Source organism: Artemia sp. Qi Xiang Cuo, chromosome 1, assembly GCF_049724085.1.
Source record: "Artemia sp. Qi Xiang Cuo chromosome 1, ASM4972408v1, whole genome shotgun sequence".
NCBI classification, from domain to species: Eukaryota; Metazoa; Arthropoda; class Branchiopoda; order Anostraca; family Artemiidae; genus Artemia; species Artemia sp. Qi Xiang Cuo.
This window is the reverse complement of record NC_142794.1, coordinates 44666205-44691937: the sequence shown is the minus strand read 5'-3', so window position 1 is coordinate 44691937 and position 25733 is coordinate 44666205. Positions and strand designations below refer to the sequence as shown.

General features: G+C 36.1%; 1 protein-coding gene across 6 annotated transcripts in view; it reads left to right on the top strand.

The window, feature by feature from the left end:
* The window catches only part of LOC148956364 (F-BAR domain only protein 2), a 175450-nt gene that overhangs the window by 17752 nt on the left and 131965 nt on the right, over positions 1-25733 (top strand). For all 6 annotated transcript variants that reach the window (XM_089107025.1, XM_089106966.1, XM_089107181.1 and 3 more), the window contains exons 2-4: positions 15346-15458; positions 19164-19255; positions 21961-22180. In XM_089107025.1, the coding sequence (XP_088963151.1) occupies positions 15429-15458; positions 19164-19255; positions 21961-22180 (342 nt within the window). In that variant the 5' untranslated portion in view covers positions 15346-15428. The remainder of the gene's footprint in view (positions 1-15345; positions 15459-19163; positions 19256-21960; positions 22181-25733) is intronic.

Below are 25733 nucleotides of genomic sequence, written 5' to 3'. Positions count from 1 at the left end.
CGGCAGCATTTGCTTCCATTGCTGCAAAGGGGTATGGGATGGCCTTCTCTGTTGATATTTGCAGTGTTAGAGCTCTTTTCTTGTATGCAGGGCATAATAATTTATTTGTAGATTCATGTGGGCCTTTGCAATTGATGCATGTAGGCTGAGTGTTGTTACAAGTTGTCAACTCTTTAGGATGGAAAGCTTTACAATTAATACACTCTCGGAGAATTTCATTGCATTTGTTTGTTGTGTGTCCCAGTTTGAGACACTTCTGACACTGGATAGGCTTAGGTTTGTATTCCTTGTGTGGTTTGATTTGCCCAAATAGGAATAATTTTTCTGGGATATTAATTTTTTCCTTCAGTGTAAATAAGAAGCATCTACTAGTTTTTAGGCCATTAGAGTTAGGTTTGCCAAGTTGGGTAACATCCTCAACTGGGATTGTGTTTCCAGCCCTATCTGAGAGCCCTTCTTTTAACTCCTGAGTGGATATCTCTGGGGGAACATTATAAACTACTATGTTTGTTGGTGATTGTTTTGGGTTCCAATTAGATGCAATAATTGGGGTATTCAGAAGGGATTTTAGGTTAATTATTGTATCTGCTGATTTCTGATCTTCTACAGCTATTAGCAGAGATCCATCACGGTTAATATTAAGAGAGAACATTGATATTAGCAATTTAAAAATTGCAACTCTTATTGCAGTGATCATTTTTATTTCGAAGGGGGTAGTAGGAGTAATTTTAAGGTATATTCCCAAGTTTTTGGAGGGAGGATGTTGGGCAGGGAGAGGGGAAATGCTTTTGATTGGGGAGATTTTTTCCTTTTTTTAGAGCTTCTAGAGAGGACCTCTTGAAATCCATTATCATCATTTATGGTTGCATTAGACCCTACACTTATCATTGTCCTAATCACCGAATTGGAGCTATCATTTGAACTCTGGGAAAGTGTGCTTGACCAGCCAAGATGGTTATCTTTCACTATGGCACATTCACTGCAATTTGATTTGGGATCGGGGGGGGAATTTATTTTTGGAGGACTTCTAAATATTGCCTGTTGGAAAAAGCTTTAAACCGAAGAAAACAGAACTAAAGCAAGAAGGGAAAATAGAATGATATCAAACGGTCTTCACTCTACTATGGGGAGGAGAACACCACAGTATAGCCCTGAGGATGAGTTGAGCAGGATTGGTTTGTTATAACTGCTGATTAGAAGCGATAATAATTCACAAGAAAATTTATTTTTAATTTTCTTATAGAGTTGCTGCTGTTAAATAGAAGAAGAAGGTGTTCCACATAAATGTTCGCTAATAACCCGGATAGCGGCGCACCCATAGGGAGACCATTTTTTGTTGATAAAAAGAATACGGAACTGAAAATAGATTTAATACTTATTAAAAATTTTGACTAGGGACAGTAAAACCTTGCAATCTATTCCTGTTGTTGAATCTTCAATTAAATGAGTTTTCTTCTATATTATTTTTTAACAATTGCTCAGATATTGCTACATCAATATTTGTGTACATAGAAACTATGTCAAAACTACTTACTATTGTATTTTCTGAAATGCTTGCACTTTTAAGTTTTTCTACTAAATCTACCAAATTACATATGTACAATTTCTGGGAATAAAGTAACGGTTTGAAGGCTGTACATACCCACTTTCCAATATTGGAACCAGGGGCTTTCGTACATGCTACAATTTGCCTTAAGGGAATACCTTGCTTGTGTAATTTCGGTAAACCGTAAAACTTTGGGCAAAATCTACCTCGGGGGAGAAAATTTATTATGGAGTTGTGGATGGTTTTTGCCATTTTGTTTTAGATTCTTTAATTTGGTTAGAATTTTATTCGCAAACTTATGAGTATAGTTTTATGTTATGTAATTGTATATATGTGTGTCTTGCAAGCGTGAACACATTTTTTTGTCTCAAACTAAGATACCCATGACTACAGGTGAATTTCCATTGTCTGCTTTAGTTATTATAATTGAAGGGTCTTCGCGAAGATTAGACAAAATTTTCGTGTCGTGCTAAATTTCTGGTGTCAAATTAGTATGAGATGTAACTTTTTTTGGCTGCCGTAAAGTGTATTAATAAAACAAGACCTCACTTCATCTGGGTTAGAAATGGAGATGTAGTGTTTGTGCAAAGAAGATTCTAAGGAGGAAACAATATCTGCCATAGGAACCTGTTTTGATGTAAATTAAAATCTTGGACTATTTTCAAGAGTTAGGATTTCCTTAGGTTCAAGGATTCTAGGGGAGAGATTATCAATAGCGGGCCCTGGAGTGAGCATCAGGGCATAAGCACGATGATTCATCGAAGATTCATACCTCAGACATTCCAATTTCTTATAAAGACGTTCTCTAGACAAACGAAAATCGTGACTAAATAAATTCCTTTCTAATCGTACAACCTGAGAATAATCAACCGTGAACAGATTTTCGCACAACAAATTTTCAAGAGATTTTCTTTCTGAGGAAATAATATGTCGTTTTTTTTTTTTTTTTTTTTTTTTCTTAATAATATGGATTACAGTTTTTAAATGTAATGTGTGCGCGAATTGTGCTTCTTTCCGGGTATTTAAATGCAATTTATATCTTAAAGACTTAAGAATAAGATTTTCAATTCTGCAAGATTCTAAAAATTTTTGTTGATTGATAATATTAGCTTGTTTTTTTGCCTAAACTAATAAAATAAAAGATATCATAGGTCAACTGCTTCCCATAAGCTAGACGCAAATAGCGACGAAGACCACACTGCCTTTCCATCATAAATAAATAAGTAGAACAATAGGGAAATTCTTAAACAAGACAGTGGAACGCAACTTTAAATGAATATTTCAACCCTATATCCAAGGGCCGTCCTCAGCAAAACAGACGAAGAGAATAAAAACACTATAAAAGAAACTTACATTAAAATTCAATCATAAAAACTGAAAGGTTTAAAAAAAAATGTTTTAAAACAGCCCTAATATCATTACTTCAAGGAAGTTCAACCAGGACTGGTACTCCAAACGAAGTGGACAGCGAACAATTCATTCAGATGGAATTAAAATACTTACAGAAAAGCTTTTAAAGATAATCTTGCCTTCTTGGCAGCCAGCCTACATGATATATTCTTAATAGGTTGAGTGGAGACATTTACTGATTTTTTAATATAACTAGTTAACTCATTTTTAATTAAATTTGTGCATAGGGCATTAAGCGAATATTCCCCCAAATCTCTATTTAAAGAAACATTACTGTTTATTTTGATTTTAAATTTCAATTGCCTCTCGAACAACCTGTTTTATGCCTAAATCATTGCTAATAAGGCAAGTTTCTTCAAAAAGCATTTTATGACTAGGGTTATCATATATGTGACTGCTTAAAGCAAAATCAAAAGAAATATTTGTACTATTAGAATTTAAAGCTTTAGTTTTGTCATCTTTGTGTTGTTGCAGGCCTTTTTCTAAATTTTGATGGGTTCTACCAACAAAAAAATGGCCACAGTTACATGGTATTTTATAAACCCCACCCAGGCGAGTAAATGGGTTTATATCTTTAACAGAATTTAAGAAATTCATGATTTTAAAATTATTTGTAAATACGACATAAAAATTATTTTGTGTGCAAAATTTTTTTTAAACTTGTGACTTTTGGAATATATGGAAGGTAAATTATATTTGAGGGCTTGACGAGAACTTCACATTGCAAAAGACCCTTAATTGTACGGGAGTGTCTTGCCAATCTTCGGCTAATTGTATTGTTAATAAAGACAATAGGATAACCGTTTCCAAAAAGTATGTCTCTAATAAAATTTAGTTCATCTGTGATGTAACATTCAGAGCAAATGTTTAGGGCACGGTCAACAAGAGATGTAACAACACCTCTTGTAACTTGTGGGGGGTGATTGGATTTAAAATGTAGATATCTGTTATTTTGTGTGGGTTTTCTGTAAATTGTAAAATCCAGTTTATCAATATTATAAATAATTTAAGCATCCAGAAACGGTAATTTATTTCCATTTTCAATTTCTAAGGTAAATTTTATATCTTGGTCATATGTATTAAGGTGATCTAGAAAGCCCCTAAGTTCAATTTCCCCATAATTCCAGAGCGATATTACATCATCCATATAACGCCCCCAACAGACATGTTTTAAAAATATGAATTTAAGACTTAATTTTTAAGTTGTTCTTCATAAATAATTGCTAATAGCCCGGATAGCGGCGCATCTATAGGGAGAACATTTTTTTGTAGATAAAATGAATTACGGAACTGACAATACATTGAATACTTATTACACATTTAAACTAGTGACATTAAAAGGTGGGCGTGAGAGGCGGGTTAGTTGCCCTCTAATCACTTTCAACTATTAAAAAGGGCACTAACCCTTTGAATTTCCAATCGAATGAGCCTTTTTTGAAGCTACTATGACAATGCCTTCTACAAAAAACCTTATATGCCCCCAGGGCATAACTTACAACCCTTTCCCTAAGGGCTGTGGGGGACTGTCCTCCTCAAAAACATAATTCCTATGTGGAAATCAACTATGCTAAACAAAATGGCTATCTCAAAATTTTGATTGGATGTGTTTCGGGAGGTGGTGGGCGTGGAAGCTATGTTAGTTGCTCCGATCACTTTTGACTATTAAAAAGGGCACACGCCACTCCAATTTCCAATTCAATGAGCCCTTTTCAAATTCTCTTCAACAACTTCTTTGATACAAAGTGCTCTGGTCTAAAGGAAAAAATAGTAAATGATACACTGTGCCAACATCGTTCTTATATGCCCCCAGGGCATAACTTAAAACCCTTGCCCTGAGGGTTGTGGGGGAGTGTCCTCCTCAAAAATATGTTTTCTTTGTGGAAATCAACTGCGCTGAACAAAATGGCTATCTCAAAATTTTGATTGGATGTGTTTGGGGGAATGACCCTTAAATCACTTTTGACTATTAAAAAGGGTACTAGCCCTTTGAATTTCAAATCGAATGAGCCCTTTTTCAAGTTCCTACTAAAAATATTTCAATAAAAACCTTATATGCCCCCAGGGCATAACTTATAACCCTTGCCCCGAAGACAGTGGGGGGGGGGAGTGTCCTGCTTAAAGGTATAATTTCCTGAACTTTGAACGTTGTGGGACAAATTGGGTATCTAAAAATTTTTATGTGATGTGTTTCGAGAAATGGTGGGTATGGAAGGGGTGTTAGTTGCCTTCCAATCACTTTTGACTATTAAAAAGGGCACTAGCCATTTCAATTTCCAATTGAATGAGCCCTTTTTGAAGTTTCTATGACAACGTATTCTATAAAAACATTATATGCCCCCAGGGCATAACTTACAACTATTTCCCCAAGGGTTGTGGGGGAGTGTCCTCCTCAAAAATATAATTTCTATCTTGAAATCAATTATGCTGAACAAAATGGCTGTCTCAAAATTTTGATATGATGTGTTTCGGGAAATGGTGGGCATGGAAGGGGTGTTAGTTGCCTTCCAATCACTTTCAACGATTAAAAAGGGCACAAGCCACTCCAATTTTCAATTGAATGAGCCCTTTTCTATGTTTCTACAAACATTTTTGATACAAAGTGCCCTGCTCTAAAGGAAAAAGAATAATAAATAGTACATTATGCCAACATCGATTATGCCATATGCCATATAGTACAACATCGATTATGCCATATATTACATTATGCCAACTATCGAATGAGCCTGTTTTGAAGTTTCTACGACAACACCTTCTATAAAAACCGTATATGCCCCCAGGGTATAACTTAAAACCCTTGCCCCGAGGGTTGTGGGGGAGTGTCCTCCTCAAAAATATATTTTCTATCTAGAAATCAACTACGCTGAACAAAATGGCTATCTCAAAATTTTGATTGGATGTGGTTGGGGTAATGGGGGGCTAGTTGCCCTCCAATCACTTTCGACTATTAAAAAGGGCAGTAGCCCTTTGATTTTCCAATGGAATGAGCCTTTTTTGAAGTTTCTACAGCAACGCCTTCTATAAAAATCTTATATGCCCCCAGGGCATAACTTAAAACCATAGCCCTGAGGATTTTGGGGGAGTTTCCTCTTCAAAAACACATTATCATTGTGAAAATCAACAGCGCGGAATCAAATTGCTATCTAAAAATTTTGATGGGATGTGTTGGGAAGAATGATGGGCGTGGGGGGCTAGTTGCCCTCCAATAACTTTCGACTATTAAAACGGGTACAAGACACTCCAATTTCCAATTAAATGAACACTTTTTGAAGTTTCTGCGACAACTTCTTTGATACAAAGTGCCCTGATCTAAAGGGAAAAAAAAATAATAAATGATACATTGTGCCAACCTCATTCTTAGATGCCCTCAGGGCATAATTTAGAACTCCTATTCCGAGAGTTGTGGGGGTAGGATCCTCCTCATAAGCATATTTTCTATTTGAAAATCAACTACACTGAACAAAATGGCTATCTCAAAATTTTGATTGGATGTTTTTGGGGGAATGATTTTCGTGGGGGGGGGGGGTAGTTGCCCTCCAATCACTTTCGACTATTAAAAAGGGCCCTAGCCACTCCAATTTCCAATCGAATGAGCTCTTTTCGAAGTTTCTACAACAACTTTTTTGATACAAAATGCCCAGGTATGAAAAAAAAAAACACATTGTGCCCACATCATTCTTTACTTAGGCAGTGCTAGCGTGCTGCCTATGATTTATGTTTGTTTTGGGTTTCATTTACTTAATGCTGGTGATTTGCAGTAGTTTTACAATTGGAAAATGATTTGACTTTATTTCTGCTAATTTTTGTTTAATATACTTTTCTTCTCTTGACTTTTCTTTGAAAAATTTATTTTGTGGAAAAAGTTCTTTAAATTAATCAATATAGGGTGAACCAGGGTAATTCCGGACAGTGGGTAATTCCGGATACCTCCCTTTATCTTGCTAACCCCTCGTTAGATTTGTTTTGAAAAAGTCACTGAGGTAGTGCCAAGACTCTATTTTATGACTCATTATATCCGATTGACAACAGCCAGCACGTGGGGGAGACAGTCAGTCTTGAACCGGAGTCGGTCGGAGAAACTTTGATGAAAAAGTACGTATGGTGTCAGTTTTTTTGGATTTGCTGGTGAATGGTGTAACCTACGGGTTTTGTTGTTTTACCATTCAAAAGGGTTTTAATTAGGGCAGTAGTGTGATTTTTTGCAGATTTCTATCTCTAACTGTTTTGCCGCAGGGTGGGTGTCCGGAATTACCAATTTTCTGACCCCCAACAGGGTAATTCCAGACAGATGGTGAGGCCGTAATCCGGACACAGAGGGGTATTTCCGGACGTGGGAAAATGTGATGCAATCAATTCCTTTTCATCGAATTTTGACCTCTGCCTCCTGGAACTGTGTTCTATCAGAGATTCTCGAGTTTCTAGCAATGTAGCATGAGTTTACTGAACTATTTTCAGGAAAAATAGTTTTTTTCAGGGCTGATTATCTGCAATTTTCATTAGTTTGGGTTTCTTTCAGTGCAAACAACTTTTCTTCTTATACCTTTTACTTACCCTTGCTTTAACTTTCAGATGCCGAGGACACAGTACAGCCCAGAAGATCTGGACAAGGCGTTGGCAGAGGTGAAAATGGGTTTGCTGACAATCAGACTCGCAGCACCAAAGTATGGGATTCCAAAGCCGACGATTTCGGACCATTTGACTGCGACATCGTCGAAAGTGGGAGCAGGTAGACCTACACAACTGGATTTAGATGAAGAAGTGACACTCGCAAAGTGCATCAAAACCATGGACAAGTGGGGTGTTGGACTATCCCAAACCGATATAGTCGCTCTTGTAGGCGAATATGTGAAGGTGAACAATATGAAAACTACTTTCAAAGACAGTGTTCCTGGTTGGGACTGGTGGAAATACTTCAACTAACAACACAACCTTAGTCTTAAGAAGCCTGAAACCAAAGAAAATTCAAGATACAAAGCCGAAAATCCGTTCTTGATCTACGGATTTTTTTTTATCTTCTCTCAGAGACGTTGAATGACCTTGAACTCCTCGATAAGCTCCACTTGGTGTACAACCTGGACGAGACGATCTTCTGTACTGATCTTTCGAGAACCAAAGTTGTGGGACAGAAGAACTCGCCAAGTTTCCGCCAAACTGCTGGAACAGGGAGAGAAAACTCAGTTGCATCAACGCTGCAGGGGCAATTCTCCCCCCCCCCCTGATCATATTCAAAGGCAAATCTGTCTGGTCCACTTGGACATCCGATGACGCTTTGCCTGACACTTCATATGCTGCCACAGAAAAGGGTTGAATGACGGCTGACGTGTTCTACAACTGGTTCAAAGGCCAGTTCATTCCTAGCGTTGGGCAAGAACGTCCAGTTCTTGTTGTGAACGTCTGCTTCTTGTTGACGGTCATGTCTCTCATTTGTCACTGCAAGTTGTGCAGCTTGCAATGAACGAAAACATCACGATTCTGAAGCTGCCACCCCATACGACACATGCTTCAAGCTTTAGACGTTGGCGTTTTCAAGGCTTTCAAAACCACGTATGACCAAAGGCTAACCAAATGGGCAAGGAAAAATCTTGGAGAGAAGCTACAAAAAGCAGATTTTGTCAAGATGATAAGTGAAATTTGGAAACAAGCAGATCCAGTTCTCATCCAGAAAGCGTTTGCATCAACTGGAGTTTATGATCCTTGCGTACCAGAGAGAGCCAACCGTGTGAAAATCAACAGAGAGCGGTTTGGCCCGCAGAAACTCAGGGCTTACGATGCCTTTCTTGAAGAGAAGAAAAGAGAACAAGCAAAGAAACCAGTAGAGAAGTCAACAGCCGATAGGATTAGTGTTAGAGTCCAGAGAGAAAGTGACAATCTGACTGTGAACATCAACATTTCTTCCCCTGGGAAGAAACCACCAACTCCAATGAAGAAGACCTTTGAAGAGCTCCTGTTAGAGAGTGTAAGAAGTGAACCAGGGCAGAGGAAAAAGATCACTCAAAAAGCTGCAGAAGTGATCACTTTGAAGGTGTATTTAGAGCAACTTAAGAAGCAGCAGGAGGAAAAGGAAAAGGCAGACAGGAAAAAGGGTGTGGGAAAGAAAACCAAAGCGAAAGAAACCGGTGATACCCAGACCTCTGGTGCCAAAAGCAAAAGATGAAGCACTTACGAGAAGCTACCTCCCCAGTTCCCTTTTCTGACACCGAAAGCGAGTCTGAGATACCATAAGCTGACACCGATGATGACATTTCTCTTGAAGAGATGTGTGTTCTTGATGACCTCGATCAGCCTGGCCCTAGCAAGAAAGAGATTAAAACGAATCTTGACCATAATTCTGCTGTGTATTACGACGACTCACCTTATTTTGGCAGAATTATTGAATTTGTTGATAAAGGGATCGTTAGGATGAAGTTCCTAAAGCTCGACTCAGCAGCGACGTACGAGTTTAGCTGGCCCAAGAACGATGCATCACAGACGTTGCAGAAGAATTTATCTTGGGAGGGCTCCTCACTCTGAAGGGCACTGGAACCTTCACTATAAGCGAGCACCGCGAAAGGGTGAAACGCCACAAAGAAAGGAAGAAAAGCTATGAAAAAAAAGGAGTGATCACCTAGTTCCTCTGTGTTTTGCTTTTAAACTTGCTTTTATCAGTATTTGAAGTCGTCTTTTTTATTATTTGTACCTTATTTTTAATATACGAATTTCAAGGAGATTAGCAGATGGATTCTGTTGTTACAGGAGATGAATGCCCAGGCTTTCAGGTCCCCCAGTCCTTCAGAAGACTATTTAAATGCTGGCTCGTGGTGGTATTATCACTTTATTATCAAATTATCGTGAGAATCCATGGTTTGACACATTGGAAAAACGAGATTTGATATTCAGAACAACAAAATCACGACTGCAAAGCTGAATAACTCCGCTAGTTCGGAAGATACGCGCATGAAATTTGGAAGAAACATAGATTCTGGGGTGCTTATACCACCAACCAAAGCTAAGATTTTTTACTCCTTCAGGTACAAAGATATTGACCTCGTCCAGAATTACCCATTTTTTGGTGGCTAATTCCAGACACCATGGGAAAATTCCAAATGGGGTCACCAACCCCCTTTATAGTTCGAATTTCGGAAGTTTCTAGCTCTTGTATGAAAGCTAACAGTCTGAACTTTCATACGAATCCGTTTTTACGGCGATATCTTAAGTCTGCTGGCATGAGGAATTTTTTGAATCCAAAAAAAAAAGGTCAAAGTGTCTGGAATTACCCTGGTTCACCCTAAATATTTATTTGAAATGCCTCTTAAATATCAGTGGGAAGGCATAGCTCTAGCCAGCCCTCCTAAATATTTTCCCTGCTTGTTATCTAAGTCACAGGCAGTGCAATCGCGCTGCCTAAGTAAAGAACAATGTTGGCACAATGTATTATTTATTATTATTTTTTTTCCCTTTAGACCGTTTTTCCTTTTTTCCTTTAGGAGTTGTTGTAGTAACTTTGGTAAAGGACTTATTTGATTGGAAATTAGAATGGCTAGTGCCCCTTTTTATTATTTGAAAGTGATTGGAAGGCAACTGACACCTCTTCCACGCCCACCATTTCCCCAAACACATCCAATCAAAATTTTGAGGTAGCTATTTTGTTCAGCGTTGTTGGTTTCCAGATAGAAATTATGTTTTTGAGGAGGACCCTCCGCCACAGCCCTCAGGGCAAGGGTTGTAGATTATGCTCTGGGGGCATATAAGATTTTTATAGAAAGTATTATCGTAGAAACTTCAAAAAAGGCTCATTTGATTGTAAATTCAAAGGGCTGGTGCCCTTTTTAAAAGTCAAAAGTGATTGGAGGGCAACTTAACCCCTCTCACACCCAACTTTTCCCCAAACACATCCAATCAGAATTTTGAGATAACCATTTCTTTCACATAGTTGAAGTTCTGGAAACTAGGTCTTTGAGAATGAACCCCCCCCCCCCACAGCCCTCAAATGCAAGGCTTGTAAGCTATGCCCTGGGGGCATATAAGATTTTTATAGAAAATTTTGTCTTAGAAACTTCAAAAGGGGTTCATTTGATTGTAAATTGCAATGGCTAGTGCCATTTTTAAGAGTCGAAAGTGATTGGAAGGCAGCTAACACCCCTTCCACGTCCACCATTTCCCCAAACATATTCAGTCAAAATTTTGAGATAGAGATTTTGTTCAATGTTCCCCCCCCCCCATAGCCCTCAGGGTAAGGGTTGTAAGTTATGCCCTGGGGGTATATATGGTTTTTATTGAAAGCTTTGTCATAGAAACTTGAAAAAGGGCTCATTCAATTGGGAATTCCAATTGGGAATTCCTTTTTAATAGTCGAAAGTGATTGGAGGGCAACTAACCCCCCCCCTCTCACACCTACCTTTTCCCCAAAGATATCCAATACAAAATTTTTAGATGGCCATTTTGTTCAACATAGTTAAAAGTTTCAGAAATTAGGTCTTTGAGGATGATAATTTCCTCAGAGCCCTCAGGGCGAGGGTTGTTAGTTATGCCCTGGGGGCATATAAGGCTTTTACAGATAGTAATGTTGTAGAAACTTCAGAAAGGGCTCATTGGATTGGAAATTAGAAGGGCTCGTGCCCTTTTTAATAGTAAAAAGTGATTGGAGGGTAACTAACACCCCTCTCAGACCCACCATTTCCCCAAACACATCGAATCAAAATTTTGAGATAGCCATTTTGTTTGAAGTAGTTAAAAAGTCCGGAAATTATGTTTTTCAGGATGACCCCCCCCCAACAGCCCTCAGGGCAAGGGTTGTAAGTTATGCCCTGAGGGGATATAATTTTTTTTTATAGAAAGCGTTGTCATAGAAACTTCAAAAAGGGCTCATTCAATTGGAATTTGAAAGGGCTTGTGCTCTTTTTAATATTCAAAAGTGATTGGAATTTGGAGGGCAAGTAACCCCTCTCTCACGCCCACCATTTCCCCAAACATATCCAATCAAAATTTTTATACAACCATTTTTTTCAACGTAGTTTAAAGTTCTGGAAATTAGGTTTTTGAGGATGACAACCCCACCACAGCCCTCCGGGGAACGGTTATAAGTTATACCCTAGGGGCATATAAGGTTTTTATACAGCGTTGTCGTACAGACTTCAAAAAGGGCCCATTCAATTGGAAATTAAAAGGGCTACCACCCTTTTTATTAGTCAGAAGTGATTGGAGGGAAGTAAAAATTACAAATGAATGTGCATTGTCAGTTTAATATACATATTTTGATATTTGTTAATCAAAATGTTAATATTAAGTGATTTATTAAAGTTATAAAAGTAAAAACATTTATATTTTTTCAGTAAAGTGCAAATTATGGTCTGGCCTTGAGAAGGCATAGGGGTTTTGAGCCCAAATCATTTTAATTTCTGCTCTTTTTGAGTTTGACTCGGTTATTTATTGTAATTTCTGTTCGTTTTGGGTTTCATTTATTTATCGATGCTGATTTGTGTTAGTTTCACGTTTGGTAGATTATTTGATTTTATTTTTGCTCATTTTTTGTTTAATTGAGTTCTTCACTTTTCTTTGAAAAACTTATTTTCTGGAAAAAGTTTTTTTTAATTAGTATCTGTTCCTTTTGTATTGACATAGTCCTTTCTGGGAAACAGAAAATAATAATTTAAATCATTTGGTTTTTCTAGGATTTTACAGTTTGGCCTGCTATTATATGCTGGAGAAACATTTTCAGCAATTTTTAACAACATACACCCTTTTAAAAATCTGGACACAAATAGTAGTGTTTAATTTAGTTTCATACCTCCTCTAGTTGACCTGAAATGGAAAACTTGATACCATTAAAAAAAAAATATGCTTACTTTCTTTGATAGCTTGGATACACTTACGCTATTTTGACTTGGTTAAATTTTAACAGCAGAAGTAGCCCCGAAAGTTTTTGAACATAATACCCTCAGTTGTTCTTGGGATACTGCTGAGATGCCTTATTGGGAACTAGCATTAACACAATGCATTTTGATATAATCTTAAGGCAACAATTAGTTTTTAAACATAAAGGCAAATGGAAAGGTGGGTGTGGGAGGGGGATTAGTTGCCCTTCAATCACTTTCGACCATTAAAAAGGGCACCAGCCCTTTCTATTTTCAATCGAATAAACCCTTTTCGAAGTTCCTATGACAACTCCTTAGATACAAAGTGCCCTCGTCCAAAAAAAAAAAAAAAAAAAAAAAAATCATACATTATACCCACATCGATCTTTATATTAGGCAGCGCGATTGCGCTGCCTATGATCAAACAAGTTTTCTTGCACTTATAGCTTTTACTGGGTCACTTTAAACTTAATTATTTTTATTTATTTAGAACCATCAATAATAGCCAATTCTTTTGTGTATATATTGTAATTAAAACTAAATTTTTGAATTTGGGTTACTATTAGCACTGGTTTCTCCTTGCATATAGTTTTCTACCACAATCTGATCTTCAAAGTTTCAGAAATTGGGAATAAGTATATAGCCTAAAGCACATTTACATCCCAACCTTGTACATATGTATATATATAGTACATAGTACATTGCAACCTTCCCCAGGACATCTTACAGCATAATTTAGGCTGTGGGTCCATAGTTTTTAAGGTTCATTCATTTAAATTCAGCTCTTTCTAAGATAAATAACCTGCTATAATGCCACCTATCTCAGCAAAATGCTGAAATCTCAATGTGCTGGTAGGTGTTCACTGATGTTTATATGTTTTATTCCTAGAATCAACCATATAGATTGGACTATTTTTCATGTTTCTTGGTAAAATAACACTGTGTTAGCCTGTATATATGGTAGATTTCCACAAGCAACAAAATTGATTTGTTGCACGAAAGAGGGAAAAGAAATGGTTTTAAGCTGAAACAGAGTGTTTTGTGACTGACTATGGAAATTATCAACATTTTTTCCAATGAAAAAGCTCCATTTGGGACGAACCACTTTAAAACCTGATGTATACAACTAAACCATTTAATAAATGGGAAAGAAAACATAAGAAACAAAAGCATTACTTCTATAATACTCTCCTTAGTAATGTCTTACTAATGTTGTTGCAACCGCTCATTTTCATCACTTGTATTTATACCTAGTTTGATCTGACAAATTATTTTTATTCTTTCTATTCTTTTATTATAAGTTGTTCAAAGAAAAGTAAAGAGGCATATTCAATTCTAAGGCAAGCAGAAATAATGTTCAATCATAATCCTTTCTTCAAGCAACCATAAAATACTATTGAAAAATAATATAAACCTAAAAACGAACATAAATAAAAAAAATAATCACATCCAACTGTATAATTAATACAGATGTGTATGAATAATTAAACTAAAAAACATTTGAAACTATAATGAACCCTCAAGTCAAATTTAAAACAAACATAAATTACCCCAAACAGGACTGATGTGTACTAGGTCTTAATTTCCTTGAGAGGTGCCACTACTCAAGGTCACCCTGCAGCACTGTTGGCGGTCATGGTTCTGGTTAGAAAAACTCGCGAAAGGCTCCCCTTGATGGCACTATGAGGCCATGTAAGTAGGATCTCCCTGTTGGGGATAGGGGTGGTTCTGCTCAATATTTCTACAACCATTGCTGCTGGAAAAAATATATAATGATAGAAAATAAAGAAATAAAATGAATGCTAGTGACTTGATCGTTTTTTTTGCCCAGTTTTTACCTTTTTCTTCAGCGTTTTCAGATGCTTGCCAGTATTTTGAAAGAAAAAATATGTTTTTGCAAATATTCATTTCCAAAAAAAAGATCACTTCTCTGTATAATTATATTTTTGTTGTAATTGGGCTACTTAGTCTACTGTACAAGTCTTGGGGAGAGAAGGTATAAGAGGTTTTCTTTTTATGTGAAAGGGGCCAGAAACAATATTAAAAGAAAATTTTTATATTGCAAATATGACTAGGATGCAAATACGCGCTTTGTGACTTCTCTGTTGTAGTTATTGAGTTTTATTATTTTTTATATGTGATGGTATGTGTTCACCCATAGGAGGGATTTTGTGTTGAAAAATGGGTTCATTTCATTTGGTGTAAGGGGAAGGTATTGTACAACCTTACTGTGTCCAACAAAATTATGGAAAAAATTCTACTCACTTTTTATTCACACTTGCCTGTTTTTCAAGTGAAACAGGCCAGGTCCCCAAGTCTCTGCTGTAAAGAAATTAGTTTTCCCATTACAAATTATGTCTCCTTTGCATGTCTGACCAAATTTCTCTTTAAACTAATCAAAATTTTAATGGTTGGAAATCCCCCTTCCCCCATCTTCTGAATGATTGACCCTATTTAAATTAGGCTATAGGATTAATCTATAGCAGCATTATGTTTTTTTCCTTTGATAACTTATGGTTGTTTTTAAGTTAAATTCAATACTCAATTTGCAAAATGTTTTAGGTCCTTGATGTATCAAAGATGTTGCTTTAAGCTGATCAAAATAAATCTATTGTACTAGAAATAGCTACTGGAAAACGACAGAAATGGCTGTAGATTTTTGTGACTATTTTTGGGTAAGTAACTTTGGAATAAATTTTTGTAGAATGTAGTACGTTTTCATTAAGCCTTATCTTGCCAATGAGTAATCTAGGGCAACTAGGTTGATTGAGCTGATAAATTGCCGTATCTATTAAAAGCTATGTTTTATCTGAAAATACTCCATTTCCCTCGTATGTTTAAGAATTTTTTGCCATGTATTCTGTTTGAAAAGGTCTACAAGATAAGTACATGAACAAGAAAAGAAGAGATGGCGGAGAAGACAAATATGACTGTCAATAAATATTTGTGCTTTGGCTTTGGATGTGGGAATTTAGCACTAATATGTTGTCAGTAATTGTCTTGAGGCACATACCACTTTAGAAAAGGGTTTTATTGTCTTTGCATATATGCCAACCTTGGTTCTGTCTTTTGGATTCCATCAAATTTTTTTGGCTGTAAGTAATTCCCAGGATTTTCATAAAATCAGTGTCAAGGAAATTTTGATAATTCCGTTTTAAGAATCTTATTTATTAATCTTTAAATAGTTGGGCTGTAGGGCAACACCTGCTCTGTGCTGTTTGTCATTATTGCAACAACCATGAAACATGTTAATTTTCTAAGAACTATTCAAGACTTAAGCATCAATAGCTTAGGAATGATACAAAACAAGTAACAAGTTGTGACCTTACATGAAGCTACTGGAATCAAAGTTTTATATTTAAATTAATCTAAAAACATGTTTCCGAAAAAAAAAAAAAATCAGGATAAAGCAGGATAATATCATAAGGCTAATAAAAATTTACTAATAAGAGCTACTACAAATGAGAGTGGAGCTACCTTCTCCCCTCCAAACCCTCTAAAAGTTTGAGTGTTGTTTTTGCTTCACTGAAAACCACATTCATTTCGAGTAGTGTGGTTTTGTTTATCAAAACATTCACAACAAAAAAAGAATTCACAGACTAATTTAAATCAACTGAATATGTCTCATATGTTGTCATATAATCTGGGCCGTAGGATAATGCAGTTGTTTAGTCTGAGACAATTGCAAGTTCTTATCATATTGGTTTGGCTAAGGGGGTGGAAGAGAGCTTTTCAGCTCTTCATTATTCAAGGGGTAATTGTCCTCTTGAGCATCTTAAATGTCTATTGATAAATTCCTTTCTCAGTGGTTTTGGTCTGTGAAACTTTCGCATCTACAGGTAATTTGTAATTTGGATGATTCATAATTGAATATTTCTTGCTATATGGTAGTGTCTAAACTGTAATGCATTAGTGAGAGGTGTTCTAGTATTTTACGTCCATTAGGATATTAATAACTTTATGAGAAAATATCAGATGCAAATTCCCCCCCCCTAATTGACGCCCCTGATTTAGTAAATCTATTATTATGGCTGAAATGTCTTGTTTTCCAAGAAGTTTCATTCTGTAACTTTTATGGTATCTTAATAATATTTACGAAAGATTCATTTGTCTTGACTGAAATTTTGTAATAATTGATAACTTAATGATTTTTCTTTGATTTCTGAATTTTTACTTCTAACAATGCTTGCTGTAGCTTCTGCCTCATCAAGTGATAGTTTTTTTTCTACCATCCCAATAATAAACAGTTTGTGCTGGTTTGAGACCCTGCAATGTAGGATGTCTCATTTATTTATTTATTTATTTCACTTATTTATTTGAGTTTTATTTGTATAATTCTACATTTTCATTAAATAGAGATTTAAGCTGCAGTCTGCTTCTTAGGAGTTATTGATGAATAGTGTGCTGATTGACCACTTATTTGTGCAAGTTTCATTTGATTGTATTTGAAACTTTAACTGTGTCTTGTACTCCTCCCTCAAATGTTGCAAAAAGAAAAGCTTACCTTTTGAAAGAAAGGCCTACATAAGTAATCCAGCGTCTTAGTTCTTGCAAAAACATGAAAGTTATATTAGCTCAAGAGGCTTGAAAAATAAATGATTTTACTCTTTGCCCTAAAGGCCATCAGTAAACTTTTCCTGATGAAATTCTTGTTGTAGGTGATGAAGTATCAGAGGAAATCCAAGTGAAATATAAATAACCGCATCGTTATGTGTGTCAATTAACAGGGACACTGGAGTGTCAGTTCTAACTTTCAGGACTTTCATCAATTATGAAGGTTAGGCTACGTAGGTTCGCCATTATATTAAATCAGTGATTCTTATTGATGTATCAGAATCCTTGGATGTTGCTGATTTACTGAATAGCAAGTCATCTTTTGACCTTGATGGAAATTCTGGTCGAGTAATCAAGCTGACCATTCCATTTATTGTGGCTCCTCTTGAAGAAATAACTAACATAGTGTTTTATGACTGCATTTTCACTTGCTTTCAAAAGTCAGCTAAAATAATAATTTTTTGTAAGGGAGGGAAAAAAACACATGTGGATAATTTTTGAAAAAAATCACTTTAATCAGTTTTTGGCAAATTTTTGAAAAGTCAATGAGGGAAAGACTGTTTGGTTTTCTATATTAAAAGAATTCTACATGATTTTTAATTATCTTTTTTCTTTTTTTAGAAAAGGTAGAACTGAGAATGCTTTTGTTGCACTGCTGAATCTTGTAGATTCTGCATTGGATTTTGGCAAAAGTTCGGTTGTTATATTTTTTTATGTTTGAAAAGTCTTTTATACTTTGTTTCAGGGCCTACTCCTTTCGAAGCCTGAACATTTTGGAATCCAAGGTTAAGTCCTATCATCGTTTCATCCATGTTGTATAAAAAACCGATTTCTTTTGAATTTACAATTGAGCCACAAGAAATTGGTTCTGGTGCACTACAAGAGTAGATTCTATGGTGCATTTTATCCCCTCTTTACATAAATGCCTTATATTGGTCTATAAAGGGCATTTTTCTACATAGATGCTGTTCCAACTGTAAAAATCTTGTTCAAATGAAGCTAGTAACTCTGAAATTTGATCTGATTAGGAGTTTATAGCTTTTGCTACAGATAGTAGTTTAGTTTGTTCAGATGTTTTATGTCCACATCAAGTATATCATTGAATGTTTTCTTTTCAAAGAAAAAAGGTTTTCGTGGGAAGCTTAAGATCATTCTTTTCATTCTCGCACAAAATTTTTCGTGTTTGATTTTCTTTAATTCCTTATTATTGGTTATTCTGAAAAATCCCGTAAAATTTTCTGTAGCAGTTCATTATTTAAAAATACGTGCCGATCAGAACTGTAATTGATTTAAAAACATACTGGGTTACATTCTTGAACTAAAAAGAACTTCAATAAAAGAGTTAAATGTTGTTTTAAGTGAATGTTTAAGAATAAATGGGAACTAGCTATTAAAGGGTCCATTAGCGTTCTATTGCTTAGAGCTTGCTTCTTTTCGAAATATTTCAGGTGTCTTTTTTATACAGCTTGAAGGAATTTATTGAAATTTTTAAGTGTTGCATGGTGGACCGGTCGTTTTTGTTTCTGGTGTCTAATTTTTTCTAAGGAGGCTCCAGCTTCTGCAGTAAGAACAAAATTTTGATAGTTTTTTTTGTTTCATTGTTGGATGGACAAGATAGTTGATATTGCCCTTTTTTCAAATCAAAATAGTTTAGGTTGACACATATATTTAGAATATCTTTTTTTTACTTTCTTAAAAAAAAACTCTGTTTCAAGTGAATACTTAAGAATAAGGTTATAAATTTATACTGTTGTTTCTGGTGAGAGGTAATGAACTTCATTAATTATGTTAAAAAAATTCCTAGTTGAAATCTTTTCTTTTTATAGGGAGACAAGAACAGTGGATTCGATGTTCTATATCAAAATATGAAATATGACCAAGTGTCGTCAAAAGAGCTGGCTGATTTCATCAAAGAAAGGTCTTTTTTCCTTATAGTTCATATTTTACGTTGAGTTGATAGTTTTTGTACATTAATAGATGTAGAAAGAGATGAAACTAAAAAAACTATATGGTAGAAATATGTTCTGCCTTTTTAGGTGGAGTATCTTGGATAGTTGAAAAAGTGGGTGTCCAAAAACTAAATTTTTGTATAATAAGCATTTTAAAAGAGCCTTCTGTCGAGCCTAATTAAGATGGGTCTTTTTTATTTGTGATTTTTTAATCTTTCTTTAGTAAGAAATCAGTTTTCTATTAAGAGGTCAAGCCAATTGATCTTTAGATGCTTATACTTAGAGCGTTCATTCGTACATTTTCTCATTTTTGGCAAAAAGAAATGGAAAAATACCAGGGGTACTTGCCATCTAAAAAAAGCTGATTTTTATAGACACTAACCTTTTGAAAGAAAGTATAAAAAACGACAAAATTTCAAATTTATACTTATAATCCGAGAAATATAGAAATAGGATGTTTTGTAAACATAGTATTTACAGTGTATTTAACAGAATCAATAGCAGGAAAGGACTTAACTTGGGTCACTTTAAACGTTAAAACTGTCGTTGGAATCAGACCCCTGAAAATCCCGCATAAAATCCCGTTGAATAGATCCCGCATTCAATGGCGCTCACTTCAGACGCATGCGTTGTGTTTCAAGACAGCGGTTCTGAGAATTCCCCTTTTTGGGCTTCTATGTATACATGGAGATGTCGATGCTGATTCTTTGGTTTGTCTAATCAAGACAGAAGCCCCAAAAGACAGCCCTGCTTATTAAGCAAGATTCTTTCAAATGAACAAGTTCAGAGTTCAAATAGTTCAGAATTCTCTTTCCCTTGGGAAAAGCCATGATGCATGATAATACTATTTAGTGACTACAATTTCAAAATAAGTAGCAACGAAAATGTAGGAAAAGGACTGGTGACAATTAACATGGCACTTAAAAATAATCCATTTAGATAAAAACAAGGTATAAATAGATATAGGATGAACGTTTGCGTAGCTATTGTTTGCATATCCTTTGCATATTGCATAAAGCTTGTAACCTTGCAAGCTTTGGTTGCCTTTTTCTAATCTCAAATCATAGTTGAGCCCAAGAAAGATATGTTAAATATTTTCCAGAGAAATTGCATAAGGAACTTCTAGGTACTCGTTTGACTGACAATAAGCTGTATGAAAAGTGTGCTTAAATTTCGTTTTTTTTTTGGAAGTTTGGCGAAGAAAGATTGAGATGGCTAGACCACGTTTTACGGATGAGGGATGATAACATCCCAAAGATAGTCTTTTTGGCTACCCATCTAGGACTGAAGGAAAAACAGGTTATTCCCGGACTGAAAGAAAAACGGGTTATTCCTGAACTGAAGGAAAACCAGGTTATTCCCGGACTGAACTAAAAACAGGTTATTCCTGGTCTGAAGGAAAAACAGGTTATTCCAGGACTGAGGGAAAAACAGGTTATTCTCGAACTGCAGGAAAAATCAGGTTATTCCTGAGCTGAAGAAAAAATAGGTTATTCCCGAACTGAAGGAAAAACAGGCTATTCCCGAACTGAACGAAAAACAGGTTATTCCTGGTCTGAAGGAAAAACAGGTTATTTTCGAACTGAAGGAAAACAGGTTATTCTCGAACTAAAGGAAAAACAGGTTATTCCCTAGCTGAAGGAAAAATAGGCTGTTCTCGAACTGAAGGAAAAACAGGTTATTCCCGAACTGAAGGAAAAACAGGTTATTCCCGAACTGAAGGAAAAACGGTTATTCCCGAACTGAAGGAAAAACGGTTATTCCCGAACTGAAGGAAAAACAGTTTATTCCCGGACTGAAGTAAAAAACAGGTTGTTTCGGGACTGAAGGAAAAATATGTTATTCCTAAACGGGATGGGAAGCGGTCAAAGAAAGGATTTAAAGGAAATTGGAGCTTCATGGGTACAAGGTAAAGAGCGAATCTTTGAATAGAATGGTGGAGGAGGAGCTTGTGCTGCTATGCTTGCCTTACCTTGGTGCTGCAGTTAGCAGTTAATGGTGCTAATGTATTGTTGTGAAACAAATAATTATAATCCAAATACTTCCCTTATCTTCCCTGAAGAGATAAGAAACAACAGGGAAAAGATAACCTGAGAAATTTCTCGATTGTTTATGAACAACGGCTATATTTTTGCATAATGTTTTGCGTTGCATGCAGCAACAAAGGCTAAATCCAGTTGTTTCTGTAGTACTTGAAGAGATATTCGCAAAAGTGAGATTGTCAAGTCATACGGTAATGATTTGCTTCAAGCACGAATGATAATTGAACGCCTCAAAATATAACCTTTATCAGTGTTAATGTAACACAGATAAGAAAACAGTTATTACAGAACAATGATAGCCGCAGCAGAATGAAAATGAAAATTGAAACATTTTAACAGGCTCGTACGCAGGAATTTTTTTTTTGGGGGGGGGGGAGGGGGCTGTTTGTACCTGTTTGTTTTATTAGTAGTAATCTACAGTCGGGAAACAAACAATTGTCCAAATACCTCCCCTATCTTGTCTAAAGAGAGTAGAAATATTCAATCTTAAATTTGAATGTCGCTATTTTTTGTAAATTATTAATGTTTATAGTCGTTGACATGTGCTAGAAAAATAAGCTCTCCCTCTTTGTTTTGTGGGTTCTACACCACTAATACTTCAAAAATAAACCCAAAACGTCAACATTTTTCAGATCTTCGATTGAAGAATCCTACTCAAGATCAGTGAGTAAGTTGGTGAAGCTTGCAGGCTCGGGTACCGTTTCATATGGTAGTTTCGCTCCATTTTGGCAACTGATCAAGGAATCCTGCGAAAAGCTGTCTACACTTCATGCTCAACTTTTCAGCAAGTTGTCTGAATTGGTCAAAGAAATACTTAAATATAGCGATGATCTCTCCAAGCGGCATAAGACCGTAAGCAATTTCTTCGTCTCTGCCACAAAATTTTTCTCAAGCTCAAGCTAAATTTTCAGCGCTTACTTTATAAACTTTATTTAATTTTTTAGTCTGTACAAATTTTTAGTTTTAATTTTTTAGGTGTGATGGGGTTACCATTTTCGTATTTAAATGTTAAAAGTAGTAAAGCTGACGTTTCGTCACAAGAAACAAGGTTTATTTGGTGAAGAGAGAGTGAGAGCGAGATTGAGAGAGACAGAGAGGAAGGAACAGGGCTTTCATTTGCTATGATACTTAAGAGTACTTACGAATTGATACGCGTTTCATTTTATTTGTTTCTCAAATAAAGTTTCTAATTTACCTACTTGTCATAGCAACAGAGACGAAAGGGGAGCCTTCACTTAAAATATATTTAAGTAGTTATGGTATTGCATCCTTGGAGTCGAATGCATTAGTTTCGGTTATTCTGTTACTATACCATACCCCACTCAGTTTTTATTTTGTTATTGAAAAAAAAAAGACAAAGGAAGCACTAGAGTGCCTTGGTAAAATTTGACATAAACTCCTGTGAAAAGTAAAAAATAAGAGGATAAATTGTGCAACTGAAATGAAAGATAGATAGATTTTTTCTCGTTTCAGCAGATTTTGCCAATAAAAAATGCATACAGTGTGGAGGGTAAAGGATAATACCCTACCCTCCCCAAGATCAGTTTGAAGGAATTTTCCTAAAGTGTCGAAAACAGGATTGACAGGAAGTCCTGTCATTTACAACACTTCTCCACATTCCCCAGGAATACTGCCTGACCCTCCTTTCTCAACAGTTGCACGTTTTGTGCAGTTTTTGGTAGCTTGCACAAGTTCCAATGGTTAATGTTGTGGTTCCACCTCTTGTTCTTTTTCTTTCCAGATAAATGACCTGTTTTCTTTTCTGTAATCACATTTGCCTATAGGATAATTTTCAATCATAAGTTAAACTCTCGTTGCTTTCGATTCGTTGCTTTCGTTGCTTGCGATTCTTTCGCAATAAGTAAGCTTTGAAGTTAAAATTTATTTTTGTCATCCGGGTCCGGGCCATTGAAAGATAATATTATTCAAAAGAAGCCAGGGATTTGAACTTTTATTTAGCTGATTGGTTGGGGCAAATCTAGGGCAAATCTTGGGGCAACTAGTGTTTTAGCAGCTAGTCTGCATTTGAGACCCCGATTAGGGAGTCTGTATTGAGAAGTGGATATATGTGTTTTGTGCCCTTTTGGAAGAATACAAGTAAGCTATTTTCTACAGCCGTGTAGACTTTTTCCAGGAACCCAGACAGGGCAGGAAAAGAGCTTGCGAGACATACTGTCATTTTTTATATCGACAGGGGGGGGGGGTCCGTTTACTTTCCAAGGAGATAGCTAGAGATATTAGTGGTGACCCAGGTTGGGCACACTCTTGGCCTAGAGTTTGGCCGTTTGACCGTTCGATCACGTTATCATACCCTGGAGCAGGGTATACTGTAGTAGTATATTAACATACTCTATATTTACGGCACAGTATTGGGGACCGTGAGCCATTCCAATGCATTATATGTATATATATATATATATATATATATATATATATATATATATATATATATATATATATATATATATATATATATATATATATATATATATATATATATATATATATATATATATATATATATATATATATATATATATATATATATATATATATATATATATATATATATATATATATATATATATATATATATATATATATATATATATATATATATATATATATATATATATATATATATATATATATATATATATATATTGTTCGTAGTGCTAGCTACCGCTGGCACCAACGTTCGTGGTGTTTAGTTACCAGTGTTATACCGGTAGGCCACAACACCACTGGCGTGGTAATATACGGGTGTCACCACTTATTGGAGGGGAAAGCTCCGGCCCCAAATTATAATGCTATGCCCGTGTCTACCACACCGGGTCTACGAATATCGGGTTTGATACTACCCTATTTACAGTATACTCTGTCCCAGGGTATGATAAGGCCGTCGAGTGGTCAAATGGCCACTTTCTACAGCCGAATGTACCCGCCTTGGGTTACGGCTATAAAATATCTTAACTCTCTCATTGTTGTCAACACACCTACATGTAAGTATAATAACGACGGTACCTCTATTCCTACCCTGCCTGGGTTACGGAAAATAGTACACAGTTTGTAGAAAATACCTTACTTGTATTCTACCAAAAAGGGTCACATATAACAATAGAAATATCCTTCCCCAAATGGGGTCAAAACGCAGACTCCTTTCCCAAACGGGGTCAAAACATAGACTCCTTCCCCAAACGGGGTCAAAACATAGACTAGCACAAAATAATATTTTACACGCCACTGTTCATATGGGTGGACCTCCGCTTGGCCCAGCCAATCAGCTACATCCCTATTCGACCCCAATTCTTAATCTTAGATTTATCTTTCAATGACTCCCAACCAGGAAGTATAAAAATAAACTTGGTTCAAAGCTCACCTATTGCAAAACCACTATCGCTTAGTTGCAGGAATTTAACCTGTCTTTTGAAATTATACTATAAGCAAATGTAATTAAGAAAAAGAAAACAGGTCATTTATCTGAAAGGAAAAGAAACAGGGGTGGAACCCCAACACCTCCCCCCGTAAGATAAATGACCTTCCACACGCTACCTTGGTCCACCCTTACAAACATAAACACTTAACTTCAACTTTACAAAATCCATTTGCCTTCTCTCTTCCACCAGTGTCTGTGCTACCACTTCCACCGCTTGGCACTGGATCGGTCGTCATCGACACGTCTCTACTGTAGGACCACCATGGTCTAAATCGTATAGCCTCTGCATTAATGTTTGAAAGTTGAAATCTTCAAGATTCGTAGATAATGATTGACAAAACAAAAATTTTCTCGCTCTCACGAATTTACATTTGAGAGGAGCAGAGAATCAGTTTCTGGCACATATGATGATGCCAGCCATCATGAAAAATTGGCTGCACTAGCCTCTTAATTTCCATCTGTGGTAACAACCCCACATCTCAATAAAAAAGCAAATTGCCCCTTGGCATAATTTCAAATAATCTAAGGCCGAAAGGCCTGTGAATACGATAAGGGTACTGGGAATGAAGTAAAATTTTGAGCGAACCATGAATCGCCTTTTTTATGGGTTCCCTCCCCTGGGATAATTAATAGGCGTTGATGCGTTGAAGCTAATTGAAAATGAAATTTGGGTACATCTCCCACTGAATACAATTTGCCAGAAATAATTGTCGATTCCCATGAAGAATAACAGCTATGAAAAGGGCTACTGGACAAGGGTTTGGGTGAAGTATGAAGTGACTGAGAGAGAGTATCCCCCAAGGACTCCAGATTAAAAAGGCAAAATCCCGGTAAAGGGATCACAACTTGTCCGCCAGTTGTGCATTTAGGAAAAGGACTATTTCTTGCGACTTCCCGTAGGGGATCTTCCCCCAGGGAATCGTCCCCCTCATAACGGAACAAACCCTCTTTTGAGTTGATCAGACCAAT